The sequence below is a fragment of the Macaca thibetana genome, chromosome 11 (genome assembly GCF_024542745.1).
Source record: "Macaca thibetana thibetana isolate TM-01 chromosome 11, ASM2454274v1, whole genome shotgun sequence".
NCBI classification, from domain to species: Eukaryota; Metazoa; Chordata; class Mammalia; order Primates; family Cercopithecidae; genus Macaca; species Macaca thibetana.
In genome coordinates, this window is record NC_065588.1 from 23,628,503 (window position 1) to 23,643,282 (window position 14,780).

Here is a 14,780-nt window from a genome sequence, read left to right on the forward strand (position 1 = left end):
ACAGTATCTTTTGACAGTATGGTGAAGCTAGATCTGTCTGAGTGAAACGCATTATATCAAGTCCTGACTGTCTTTCCGGGAATGTCCACAGCTAAAAATTAAACCTTTAGTTCTCAAAGTCAACTTCAATAAGAGGGATTATTTATATCAAAAACAAGATTAAATTTCCATACTTTCGTTCTTTTCATAATAAAACTAATAATTACACCCTCATAACAATAATTGTGAAAAGAAACACAGTATAATAGGTAAAGAACACATTTGCTGTTTTTATTGGTGCCTTGCATGGCAGTAATACTGAAAAAGGAGAATGCAAAAAAATAAAATAAAATAAACAAAAAACAAAAACAAAAAACAGGTTGGTGGCAACCCACATCTTTTTTTAAGAGCACATAAACTCCTGTTTTATTTTTATTGTGGCATGAATGATAACATAAAACCAAAAACATGAAAATATACAACTTATATTACACTATGTGTTATGAACAAAATATAAATCTATAACTCTATGTTATATTTACATAATTATTTATTTCATTAAATTTCAAGTGAGATGGTAGGTTGCACATACTTTGTTTTAAGCTCCAGGCATTTGATTGTCTCTTTTCTATTTTTTTTTTTTTCCATTTTTACTTGTAAAATCCAAAATGTTAGAAGGACTAAAAGCTTTAGAGCCAGTGGAGCTATATAAATACTGTTTTAGTGAACCAGTGACAGAAACACTGGGGAGGACAGGAATCAATCAGTAGGAAACTCAACACATCATCTTCAACCTGGGAAGTTGATAGTTATAGGAAACTTTAAAATTAAATACTGTAAAAGCCTGGCTAAACCAACAGCTATGCCCTACAAGACAAAGAGATACCTGAACCACTTTAAGTGGCCTTCATAGTTTTCCTTGTGGACCCCATAAGTTTTATTTTACTATTAAGTTGATAGACAAATATCTTATAAACCTGTTTGTAAATATACAGTTGTTTATTACAATTCAATAATTTACCCATTAGAATGAATGAAAGTGTAATTATTTTTTGTTTTAAATGTGATATAAGAGGTTTCTTCTGGGAACAGTCACAGCTTCTGGATTAAGAAAATATCTGAAGTTGGACCAAAAAATGGTTAATTTTCTTTAGATGAATTAAGGTAAAATTCTACTCCAGAAATCAAATCTATAAAATAGCTTCACCAAAGAAAACTGTTTTTTTTTTTTATATTTGTTCTTTATAAGAGGATTTGGTTTTAACAATGATGATTATGTTCTTTGGGAGGGATTTTATACATGGTTAACTCTTAACTGCAGATGCCAAATGAACTTTAAAAATGGACTTCAGTAATTTAGGTATACATGTACTGAAGAATAGTTTTGTATTTTATCCAATTGTAGTAACTTAATCACTAAGTTATTATTAGTAACTATAAATGAGTAACTTCATTTTCTCCAGTGATGTTGTCTTAGATTCATATGAAAACAGGACTATTTTTAGAGAAACTGACTACAACAACATTAAAAACCAGAATTCTGGCAAGATTATTTCTCAGTGTCGGGGCAAGTGTGTGTGTGTGTTTGTGTGTGTGTGTGCATGTGAGAGAGGGAGAAAGGAAAAGAGATAAAGTGTGAACAGACAGATAAGAAAGCAGAGAGGAGGGAGACTGTTTATGTTTTAGTTTGATCTTTTGATCTTACTCTCATTTTCTTTACTTTATCTTTTTTGGTCATTATGAGGCACAGAAAAAGAATACAGGGTTTTAGAATCCTTTACCAAAATTATAAATCAACCAATGCCAAAAAGGCAATGTAGTAACACAGTAAGTTGCTATTCATAGCACCTTTTATCAAGTGACTTCAAAGCACTTTCAATGTTGATACAACTATTTTTGCTTTTGTTTTCCTTTGGGGAAAACTAGGGCAAAGAAAATTTGATATCCAGTGAATTAACCGTCAGAACAAGAGAACAGAATGCAGGGCTATGAACTTGCTTTTTGTTTCAGTTCATGCACAGTTTAGTCTCGGACATAAACCTAACTAAAATCAACTTTTGAATTTCAGCAGTTAAAAGTCACCATTAACAATTTTGTTTTCCCCTTCAAATAAAACAAAATAAAACAACAACAAAAAAAGACTAAACACCAACGTGTTGTCAATTCACTGGTAAGTGTGTTAGAATTGGTTTCAGCCACGAATGCCTTCAATGGCATCTACCTGGAGCTAAAACAAAGTATTCTTGTAGCCCAAAGTCATGAAATGAAAACAAAGCATCTTTTATAACATGGTGTAAAGTAAGTATCCAGCAAACGTGAGAGGTGAACCCACATAAATCAGAAGGAATTTGTTAACAAAGACAGAGAACAAATTTTTTAAAAATCTGTTTTCACATTGTACATAAAAATGATATAAAAACAAGTGTCTATTTTTTCCTTATCCAGAGTGCTTGAAAACAAAACAAACAGAAACAAAAAAAAAAATTGGCTCTAGATGACTGTGGCAATTAAATAACTAAAATGAGTGATGAGAGCATAAGTTAATTAAGATTGAACACGACCCTCCTATTAATTCACTCCTTTGTTTTAAACATCAGAACTGATATTGTTGGGGCCAAAATTCTTAAAAAGGAGAAAACTTATGGAAGGAGAAGTAAAATTGTGGGTAAATGTGTGTGTGTGTGTATATATATATGTATATATATACATATACATACATATATGAGTTGGAGATGGAAATTTGTTTTAAATATCGAACAGCTTATTGGCTGCACTTCCAAATCAGAGCAGAATAAAATAGAAAGGGAGAAATAAAATAAATTATACATAACTTACTAATCTGGGAACAGCTGACCATTATTATTATTATTACTATTATTATTATTATTTTATCATCATCATTATTACAACACTAGCAAAAAGAGGCAGTTCAAATGAAAATAAAGTCATCAAAAACAAACAGAAAAACAAACAAAATGAAATCTCTGACATGCAGGCTATGATCAGCTCCTCCAAGCAAAACCCCAGAGCAAGTCTTCTGAGAGAGAGAAAAATAAAAGGGATTCTTTTTTTTCATTATTTATATGTAAAAGTCCAACTTTAGGGTGGTGTTTCGGGGGGTGAGATAGGAAAATGATGACTGGAGTGAAAACTATAGCACATCGAGCTACTAGTTGCAGTATTTACTATCTGATACTTCAGTACAAATAATGGCAATTGACTTGAAATGATTTTGCATTTATTTGTACAGGCCCTACAACTGCCTTGGCATTTGGCTGGCAAAATCTACATAAGCAGTCCCATCACATTCAGTTGTTGCTCTTCGCAAATACTCTGCTCGAACCAAAGTTGGACTTCAGTGGATTCATCTGACAGCAAGGGAAGAGCGGTGACAAGAATCCCTGGGTGCAGCCAGGCTCCATTTTGTTGGACTGCAATGACTTTTAATTAAATCCTACTTTTTATGGCATGAACTACACATGGCCCACACTTCTGAAATGCTAAAGGCCTCCACCTCGTTTCATGGAGGGGTGAAAAATACCTTGTAAAATCATCAGTTTCATTTCCTGATCGGGAAAGGATGGAATGTTGAAGAAATAAGCTAATTCTATTTGTCTGAAAAATGGCCAAATATATTCAATGAAAACAATGATTGTTTTGCTCGAAATATCAACAGGAAAAACAAAAATCACTAAGTAGCAAACGTTAATGGAACCAACTGACCAGGGAGAAAGGACATCTGGGAGCAGTTTGCTAGTAGCTTCCATGTTATACATGCACACCTCTATTACACAGGGCCACCTGATCCATCCAATAATCATCATATTAGACATTTAAAAATATAATTTCTGAGCCCTATACTTGGTTAAGTTGTCATTTGAAGTGCAAAGTCAAGGTCAAGATTATTTCTAGACCAGTCACTTGGGAGGATGTGGGATTTCATCCCCAGATGTGGGTTTAACTCACAATGGTCCAACGTTATTCCTATTAGTACCATAATCACACACATACATACACACAAAAATCCAAGATCAGAAAATATTTTTCTCTAAATTTCTTATGTCTCTCTCTCTCTTTTCACCTGAGAACAGCACCTACAGTTTCCATTAAAAAAAAAGTCAAATCTCACCAGCTGCTGGTATTTCAGGTTTTTCAGGGATTGTCTAAGATTTAACACTGTCCTAACTTAAGAAGGAACAGGAAAAAGTAAAGGGAAAAAATGAACTTGGTCAACACTTCAGTACAAATTTGGCACTTGCTCAAAGATGTAGTGTGGTGTGCAATAGATAAAGAAAGTCCTCTAAAGAAAATAATTGCTTATTTTGTGGTGGATAGCAAGGAAGTTAAAAACAGGCTCTTTTTCCCTCTTCCCCCTCATGCACAGACTTCCATCTTTAAAGTATAGAGATGGAGAAGGTGGAGAGAAGTAAAGAGAAATTCATTTTTCTTTTTTTTCTGTCAGGTGCATTACAAAGAAAAAAAAATGAAAGGAAAGAAAAAGAAAAGGAAAAAACCCAGAAACCCCAAAAAACAAAACAAAACTTATTTCTTTTTAAAAATTGTAGCACAAAACAACAAAACACATTCACAAGCCACTTGTTGGCACTGTGTACCTGAGTGAGAATTTCTAGAACATTGTAGAACAAACAGCCATAAAGTTTATTTAAAAAAAAAAAAAAGTTGACGGGTAAGACTTCAGTGCTTGGATGTAGCAGCTGAATTACTGGCATTATTTTACCCATAGCTTATTTCAATCTCTTGTTGTTGATATTGTTGTTTGCTTGTTGTATTTTTTTTTCTTTCCAAGCCTTTTGAGGCTGAGGTCTATTAGTCAGCTGATGTCCCAACTATTTAAGACTAACAGTTAAAGTAACAGTCAGTGTATGAGAAAGTTAATGTGCTTGGCCACTGGTAAGGATGAACCAGTTAGGGCTTCTTTAAGTCCTAAGGTCACAACAATCTTTTGACCCTTATCAGTTGGCTTGTCCTGCAATATGGTTTTCACTGTCACTCCCATAATCTACATCTGGATCATCCTCTTCCTCGTCGTACTCATCATAAATTTCTCCATTGATGTCCTCGGCCTGTATCTCTTCTTTGATATGTGGCTCCTCTCCTTTCACACCATAAGTGCTCTGGATAACAGGCATCCCAGGCTCTGGGCTGCTAGACACGCTTGAGTGCTCCGAGGGCAGGTGAGGGGAGGGCATTCCAGCCATGGCGATGGCTCCAGGGTACACAACACCGGCAGTGGCAATGGGGATCTGTGCTTGTTGCCTGTCAAGAAAGGAATTCCCAAAAAGGTATCATGGGTGAGTGAATAGTTAGATGTGGACTTTATTACATAATTAATTTGCTCAGCAATGTCCAATTCTAAGGTACTAATTTTATCTAATTGCCCAACATTTTTCAGACTGTATCCTACTTTGACTTTAATACCTTGTTGTTTTTTTTGTTTTTGTTTTTGTGTTTTTTTGAGATGGAGTTTTGCTTTTGTTGCCCACGCTGGAATGCAATGGCATGACCTTGGCTCACTGCAACCTCTGCCTCCCGGGTTCAAGCGATTCTCCTGCCTCAGCCTCCCAAGTAGCTGGAATTACAGGCATCTGCCTCCACACCTGGCTAATTTTTGTCTTTTTAGTAGAGACGGGGTTTCACCATGTTGGCCAGGCTGGTCTCGAACTCCTGACCTCAGGTGATCTGCCTGCCTCAGCCTCCCAAAGTGTTGGGATTATAGGCGTGAGCCACTGCGCCCGGCCTAATACCGTACTTCTATGGAGTGCTTCATAGAGTACAAGACATTTACATGTGTTGTCCCATCTTATTCTTAATCCTGTTTTGTTACTACTGTTTTATGAAAAAACTGAGGTGCAGAAAGTTGAAGCAGAAGAACCCAGGTCATTAATTCCAAGTTCAGTTTTCCTTCACTATAACATACAGAAATAGCATTTTTCCCCAGAATTAAATGTAAAGATAATTAAATTTTAATGGGAAAATCCTAAAACATTAGAGTTCTCAAAATAAAACTTTACTGCCCAGAACACAGCAGAGCTGAACAAATTCACACTATCCACTGAGTCTCTGAAACAGTTTTGGCCTTGTAGTGGTAGAAGGCAGGACCAGCTTCATGGATGTACAAACTGTGCAGCTATGCTAAGGTCTCATACTTGATTTCAAGTTGTGCTGCCACAGACTTGAAATTCTTAATAACTTTTTAACAAGAGACCCTGTCTCCTCATTTTTGCACCTAGTCCTATAAATAACGTAGGTGGTCCTATTGGAAGGGATGAAGAGATGATGTTCATTTATGCTTTTATTCATTCATATGTTTAGTATTTGCCCAAGAACTGTTGGGCTCTGTGTTTAGCTTTGCAAGGAGTCACATGCTTGCAATATCACAGAGCCCTGGACAGAGCATGCAGCCTATTCCAAGGAACTGCAGGGGAGAGAGCAGATATGAAAAGGTTTTTATGAGTTTTTCTCTGCCCACATTTAGAACAATATTTATTATTCTAAGAAGCTCTTAGAAACTAACTTCTGTTTCAAACATGAACAACTTTATTTTGGGTTTTTTTGAGAGAATTCTCTAGAAGCAATGCATTTCTGTAGCACATCTACAACACTGTCAACAACCTTGCCACGGGAGCATTGTAAAACATCTCGGAGCTGCGTTCTCAATTCAGAATGAAACCTCCTGTTCACAACCTTGTTATGCCCTAAGTAGAATCCCTAGCTTGTGCAATCCACAAAGGTCACACATGTACCTTGATAGTTCACTAACCTCTCTATATTTAGAAATAAGTATTTTTTTTTATTTTGAAATGATTTTTATTTTGTATCATCTCAGTAAAGTTGTTAGTTTTAGAATTTATCATGGTGAAGCTTAGGAAGTAATGCAAACCAATGAAGAAAAGAACCAGTTATACTTCTGAGTTTTTAATGGAAAACTTCAAAATTATTTACTCGTGGATATCTTGTTTTTAAGCCAGTTGTTAACAGATCTCATGTTAGAGCTAGGAACTTGCAGTGGATTCATACGGACATATTTTTCAAGATCATGTGGGAGATTATTTGTCCCTGAAAATACTCTGAGCTCAGATTCTTTTTCAAAATGCCTCTTTGCAACTGAACAAATATGTTTCACATCCCATTAAGTATAACAGGAAGTTTGCTCCATGAGAAAAATGACTAAAAGGTCCATACCCAACATTGAAGTACTGCCGCATTTCCTGCCGCCTGTTGCGCATGATTGCCTTGTATTCACCAATGCGCAGCTTTTTGCCATCCACGAGGCAGGTGCGCTTTGGCCTGGGCTTGTACTTATAATCAGGGTACTTCTCCAGGTGCTGCTTGCTGAGACGGGCTTGCTCCTCATAATATGGCTGTTTCTCTAGGTTTGTCATAGCTTTCCAGCGAGATCCTATGAAGAAAGGAGGTTAGGATTCCAATTTGCACAGCTTCTAAGCATTCTAAAAGAGATATAGCTGAGAACAAGAAAATCTAAAGTACAGATGTTGACCAAAACCCAGAAATACATAAACCTGTTTTTGATTAGTGAGATCCCACAAGAACAGAGGTGGTGGTGGTTTTGTACCTAAAGATATAAACACTGGGCAGTATTTTTTTTTCTTTCTGGCTTGCATTCTAGTCAAACTTTTGTATTATGTACCTTAAAGCTCATAGATAATTTAATGGATATATTTCTCATTTCTACATTAGATCATGATATAATTCACCTGTGAACAGAAAAGTTACATGCTATGTTATACATTTTGAATCTGAGACTATCCAGTTACTGAGTATTTTTATGTGGGAGATGTTTTTTACTATAAAAGTTCCCAACATATCTCATGTAGTCTCATCCTCCCCAAAATGTTTAAGTATTTTAAGCTTACAGGAATGGTACTAATTAAAAATTCATTTTATTAAAACTTTATAATTAAAATTACAGTATTAATGAACATGGAGTGGGTAACTGCTATGTGCCAGACACTGTGCTAAAACCTTGACATATGTCATCTTTTTCCTACCTTTCACCTCAATCTTATAAAATAGACAGCATTTCTATTTTCATAGATGAGAAAATTGAGATTCAAATAGATGAACTAACTTAGCCAGGGTTATAATTATTGAAGTGCAGATCTGTGACTCAAACTCAGATTTGACATAACTTACATTGTGCTATAATGTACGCCCTTTCCTGCATATGGCCACCTACTATATAAAATATAGCAGAGGTCACAATTACAGTAAATGTGTATTATGATTTTCTCTTAATCAATTTCAATAACATACAAAGATGTCACTTTCCATGATACAGTCTGCATTAGTAATAATAACCCAAATTGTTTTTCCCCTTTCTTTTCACTATTAATTTTGGTGTGAATTTAGTTGGGATTAAAAGAGACAAATTTGAAGCTTAAATAAAAATAGTTTATGCTAATTCACATTTTAGATATGGTTTAAAACTTGGATTCTGTCAGTATGGCTATGTGTAATAGAAGTAGTAGTAATTTTTTTTTATTAAGAGAGATTTAAGAATCTATTTGCAGATGAAGTGTGTTTATCTGCAAACAGTCATCTCAAATCAACACGAGTGCATAAAGACTGAAAAACTGGAACTAGGATATCCCTACCAAATAGTCTTATACCTGCCTTCAAATGTCATCTAAGTAAGATCTTAGAAGCTTTCAAATGAGTTCATTACTCACCCATAACTCCGTATCTTAAATGCAAATAGCTCACTGTTGAATAGTTCTTTATTACACATGTAGAGAGTGCCTCAATATGGGCTGTTAGATTTATTAAAGCATGCAGTGAAAGAGGCAATATGTCTTCCCTTAGAAATGTTTCCATTGGAAGAGATATTGTATTACATAGGTATAAATACATATTTTTCCAAATCTAGAAAGCCAATATGAATTTATTCTATTTACAATATAAACTCAGGTTACAGTTCAAATAATAGTTTTTTAAAATTTATTTATTTATTTTTTTTATTCCTTTCTTAAACTTCTGTTTAAATAGCATCATCCAACATTTTAAGTTGGTTGGTCAAGCCATATCATTTGTAGGTACAATCTCAAACTCCTTGTTGGCCCAGCATTATTCTCTGAAGATTCTTGAATACCATTATGTTATTCTCAGGACCTATATAAACACAGATATGGTTATGATCCTATTGAACTAGAACAACCGTTTCAATGGATTTTCTTCCAAGCATTTATACCAGTTTTTTGAACTTCAGATCAGGGAGTGGAAAGTGAGCTTGCCATAAATAACTCACAAATAGGAATACACTGAAAAATGGATCAAGGATGGTTGATCTAATATAAAATTTGTTAGCTATCATTATCTCAAAATTCAAAAACGAAACCAGTATTTTCAATTAGAAGAGGAATTGACCAAGATTCTTCCCTAAGTTTAAATGATATAAATGCCAAAAGGCTTTGGCCTCTCAAAGGAAAGAAAATATTTATGCTTTGAAGTAATCTGCCTTGGAATGCCAGAGCTGTTTGTGTATTTCCTGCTATGTGCATAGTGTTGTATTAATTACTGAATATGTAGTAGTGAGTAAATAAGAAAGTTACAGTTCCTGTCTTTTTGGAGCTTATATCAGTCAGGGAATATATAATAAATATCTAATTACAAAATTTATTATTTTCCTTATAGTTGTGGAAAATGCAGGAGGGTATGATACGGAGGCAAGATCAATCCTTTGCAGGTCAGGAAGGTTTTGCTGTAGAAATTACTCCCATGGGGCTCACAGAGAGAAGAACATCCTATTGAGGAGGAATATAATAGTTGAGGTCTTTCAGTGGAAAGAGGAATTAGACTAACTTAAAGAAAGCTGGTCTGGCTTAAGAAAAAAAAAAGAGGAAAAAAAGATGCATGTATATAAAGAAATGGGATAATGAAAGATGTGTAAATTCTCAGATAAGTTGGCTTCCAAATCTGGCATGAACGGGAATTATAAAATAGTTTAACTCTTGATAGTATAATTTCTTTAAGAGTATCACTGACTCCTAAATTACACTTTAAAATATGGCCATATAAATCCAAGTGTTTTCAAAACTAAGAATCAAGATAGCCTAAGCACTAACTGGGTCAAATGGCTGACTACTACATTTTAAGACAGTACAGGGCGGTATTTCCGTTTGGTGGTAAATCCAGTTTCATTTCAACATCCTACCCTCAAATTAGGTTAACCAACTGAAAAGTTTGGCTTTGATTTCAATGGCTTTGCAGGTACAATAACCATTGTAGGCAGCTGAGGTGTTAACTGACCCCTGAAACATACTTGATGAGAATGGTAGGAAAGCATTTTGGATATCACCAAAAAAAAAAAAAAAAAAAAAAAAAAAAAGATAAAACAAATCTACTTGATTTGGGCGTGGCTGGCTGCTTACTCTGGACTGTTGTACAGGGAGTTTACCCTGCTGCTTTCAAAAGGTTGTTCTTTTAGAATAAAAAAGCAGGGAAGGACAATTGGGTTTTCCTCCTGATGACAAGAGAGGAAGTTTCAATCAAAAGTATTTGACGCTCAAAATAGGGGAAAAAATAAGGTCCTATGATTATTCCTTTCCTTTCTAAATCTGGCAATCCACTGAAAGTGAAGAGTTTGGGCTGAGCAACATTGTCATCTCCATGGGGTCTGTAGTGAATTTGCACATTTTACTCCAACTACTGTATATCTAATCAGAAAAAGATGTCCCTCATCCCCTGATCTAGCGCCAAGCAGTAAAAGGTGATTCCTTATGTTAACAATTTCAGCAGAATGGCTTATTAAAACCAGATTTTAGGGTATTATAAAATGCTTAGAAGCCCTTTAAAATGTCAACCAGGATCCCCAGAGACTACGTAAAATGTCAACCCAGCTCAAGCGCCTGTTTTAAGCAGAATGAATTAGCGGCATGCTGTCGGAGGCTGTTATCCAAAACAATCAGCAAAGAGGAAAACATCAAGCTTTCTTTGTACTTTTGTATGAAATGGGTCATTTAGAATGATCTTGTGGATATTTGAAGATCACTTATTTATTTAAAGCTGTGACTAAATATTGAGGCCCACAACACCTCAATGTTTTATTTGTTCCCAAATATAAATGCTACATCTTTAAAGAATACATTTTCATCAGAAAGACTGAAATTAGACAGTATTCTCTTTCATGTTTTCTATTATAATATAATCATATGGTCATTCTAATACTCTTTCCCTCACATCAGAAGGGAATTCTCTTAGCCAGTCATTTCTTTTCCATAGAGGCTTTTGCTGCATTTCCTAAAATATCATTTCCTATCATCAAAACTGATATTTCTCTTACAGTCAAGATAGTTTTAATTAATAATTATCACGTTTTTGGTATTCAGACACATGAATTGAGTAATATAAAGAGAGTTTTGAAATCTTAGTATTCAACTAGTTTTTTATTCTGACAATTTTGGATTTCTAATTTGGGAATAACTGATATATTAAAACGTGAAATATGCTTACATAAAGTATTCTTTTCTAGGGTTTTTCCAAATGAAACTGGTATGTTGTTTTTTAAAGATGGGAAATTTCATATGGAAGGTAGAATATAGTCACAAAAGGGAAAAATAGATCAGAGCTGGTAGAGATGTAAAAAATGTGTATTTCCTCTTGATCAGTTCAAGTTTTTGATTATGCATGATATATATTTTTACACACAGATTTTCATATTTTCTACGTATACTACTGAAAGCTTTGCATGTTCATGTCTTTTTAGATAACATTTAGGTGAAAAATGAGACACAATTTTAAGTGGCTAATGGTTTCTATTTCGATCCCATTACAAATGGACCTTGTGGACTAGGTGGCATCTATTACTTTTGTTGAGAATATGGGATCATAAAAACATGCAGCCAGGCGCATTACGCCTGTAATCCCGGTACTTTGGGAGGCCGAGGAGGGCGGATCACCTGAGGTCAGAAGTTTCAGACCAGCCTGGCCAAAATGGTGAAACCCTTTCTCTGCTAAAATATAAGTTAGTCAGGTATGGTTGGCCCGTGCCTGTCATCCCAGCTACTCAGGAGGCTGAGGCAGAAGAATTGCTTGAACCCAGGAGGCGGGGGTTGCAGTGAGCTGAGATCACACCACTGCACTCCAGCCTGGGTGACAGAGCAAGATTCCCATCTCCAAAACAAAACAAAACAAAAAACCTCATGCATATGTTAGCCATTTATAGATGATCAGTAATGAACCAAAAGTGATATTATCTTTATAAACTCCGTGCAATTCCAAGTGCCTTATGAATTTTAATAAAACTTTAATAATTTTGACAAATTTTGTTACTTATTTGTTAAAGCCAACGTTTTCTGATAAAATGGTTCTATTCTATTTTTGTCACTTAACTCTTAGAAGTCACACAGTGAGTAATCAAAATTTTCTTATGTTGTCCCGTATCTGGCCATCAGGCTACTTGAAGATGAAGATGATGAAGACAAAGGCAGTGATGAAGTTAGGGACAATGACAATGATAATGATGTCAGATAAGGCACGAAAGCAATGGAATCTTCTCTTTCCTCCGCCGTCCCTCCGGGACCTGAATTGGTCTATAATAGGTATCTTTATAATCAGCACCCTTTCTCCCCAACCATTTTTTCTGTGTGCTTCAGTGTCTATGTGGGTAGAGTAAATGTGTACTTTGTTTTCTGTTAAATTGAATGTTGCGATGGCAGAAAAGTATTTAGTATTACTAAAAGTACCTTTAGTACTTAAGGTTACTAAAAGTATAAATGTAAAAATGTACACTCTACATCTTCTTGTGTTCTAAGAATCTAAAACTGATTTTCAATTATAGCACTGGAACAAACATCTTCCCCACCTCCACCCTCACCCCCACAACATGATGAATTCTGCAAACAAAACTCCTTATCCTTCTGTTACAGAGGATGATGAGAGAGGAAGGAGGCCTTAAGATTAACAATAACTTGTCTCTAGTATGCAAGGAAATGAGTACAAATGATCAGTAGCAATATCTAGTGGCTCACGTGAAAGCAACTTTTTTCTCAGCCTTAGTAAAAATATTTCTAGATTTCTGAAGATAAAGCATTAAAATAATTAGTATGAAGACAAACTGCTAAATGAGGTATAGAAATATGGTATATTTCTCAATGGACATAGAATGCTTCATCACCAGAAGAAGCCTCGATGATGATGTTTATTTTCTGGATAAGCAGATAACATGACCTGCATGGCCTCCAAATCCAGGATCCTTCCACAGCTCCAGAAAACACAACAGTACCTTTATTCCATATGTCACTGAGTTCTTAATGTTTTTCTTACCCAATATCTTGCTGATGTTGGAGTTGTGCATGTCAGGAAAGGCTTGAAGGATCTTTCTCCGTTCATCTTTAGCCCACACCATGAAGGCGTTCATTGGACGCTTTATGTGCGGTTCATTGCTGCCACGCCCTCTGGATTCCCTATAAATTCTTGACTCTGAAACTCCAGCACTTCCTGAAAACAGGAAATATCACTTAGTGTTAGTGTTAAAACTTCTGGCAACTCTTTTCCTCGCATTCCTATTTTTTAGTCTATTAAGATATCTGAAACAAAAAGTACTTCTGATAATGGTACTTCCAGTTCTTAAGACAGATGCTTGTTTATGAAGTTTTTGTGATAAGCCTTGTGGTGGCAAATGTCGTATTTGTATTTTTAACCCGTTTCTAATCTGTTTTCTCTTTCTTTCAATGGACTGTTTCACCATTTACTTTCAACAGCTCAAAATAAACTCTGATATGTGATTTTTGATGCCATTCAGAAAGAGGATAGATTAAATCAATAGGCATACCAGTAGTGTGGAAATATTAAATAGGTAAAGAAGCACAAATCAGTTTGGCAGAATGGATGATTATAGGGGAGGATATACCTTTGCTACTTAAAGACTGTCTGAACATATAATACCTTATGTTCTCTTTCTCTCTCCAAGGTTACAAAAATAAAAACATTGACCAATTTTTGAGGTTAAAAACAATATATATATTTCCCCGTAATATAATTGGCTTTTCTTTGAAATTCTATGCTGACAAATGCATGACATATGCTGATATAGCAATGACAGGTCTGCTCCCAAAAATATATGTAAAAATGGTATGGAAAAGAACAAATGAACAATTAACATTACTCTAGTTTCTTAGGGAGTCTACAGTCACATGTTTAAGATGAGAAAAATAAAAATTTCCTTTGAATCTTCCCCCTAATATTCAAAGTTATCCAAAGAGTCCCATGGACAGTTACATTTCAATCAGTAAGATTCACAGATGATAAAACACAATTCAAGAGTTAACAACAATGTCTTTGGAAGCTGTATTCACTCCTCCAACCTATGTGGCTCCTTAGAATGGCTTCGGCAGATTAAATAGCTTCTAAGATACTTGAGTTCAGGCAAAGAGAAAATAAGGAGAACCAGTAGAACTCTGACAGTAGGTTTTCACTGGTTATTATCACAAAATAAATAGATGTATTTTGATAGTATCTAAAAATTTAAAAATACTTTGGGGATTTGTAGAGACTGTATTCTCAACAAAAGCACTGCTTTTCTTTTCTTGCTTTGTAGTCATTCCTCATCTTTTCTTTTTTTTAAATTTGAAGACACAAGAATCAAACAAAATTGCCCAAACTTAAGGACCTCTATAGCAGCACATTCAAAGCATAGCATACCTGTTGGTGAAGTTTCTCAATATTTCTCATTAATAACATGCTCTTTGGTTTAATGAAAAGTGGAAAATACTTCACAAACAAGCACGATTGAATTTAGCCAGTGACAGCAACAAAAACTTTGA

General features: G+C 35.0%; 1 protein-coding gene across 19 annotated transcripts in view; it reads right to left on the reverse strand.

The window, feature by feature from the left end:
- Nucleotides 1-249: 249 nt before the first annotated feature.
- Nucleotides 250-14,780, reverse strand: part of SOX5 (SRY-box transcription factor 5) — a 1,034,891-nt gene continuing 1,020,360 nt past the window's right edge. For all 19 annotated transcript variants that reach the window (XM_050746696.1, XM_050746702.1, XM_050746700.1 and 16 more), the window contains 3 exons: nucleotides 13,282-13,455; nucleotides 7,183-7,399; nucleotides 250-5,256 (listed from right to left, as the gene is read on the reverse strand). In XM_050746696.1, coding sequence (XP_050602653.1) covers nucleotides 4,953-5,256; nucleotides 7,183-7,399; nucleotides 13,282-13,455 — 695 coding nt within the window. In that variant the 3' untranslated portion in view covers nucleotides 250-4,952. The remainder of the gene's footprint in view (nucleotides 5,257-7,182; nucleotides 7,400-13,281; nucleotides 13,456-14,780) is intronic.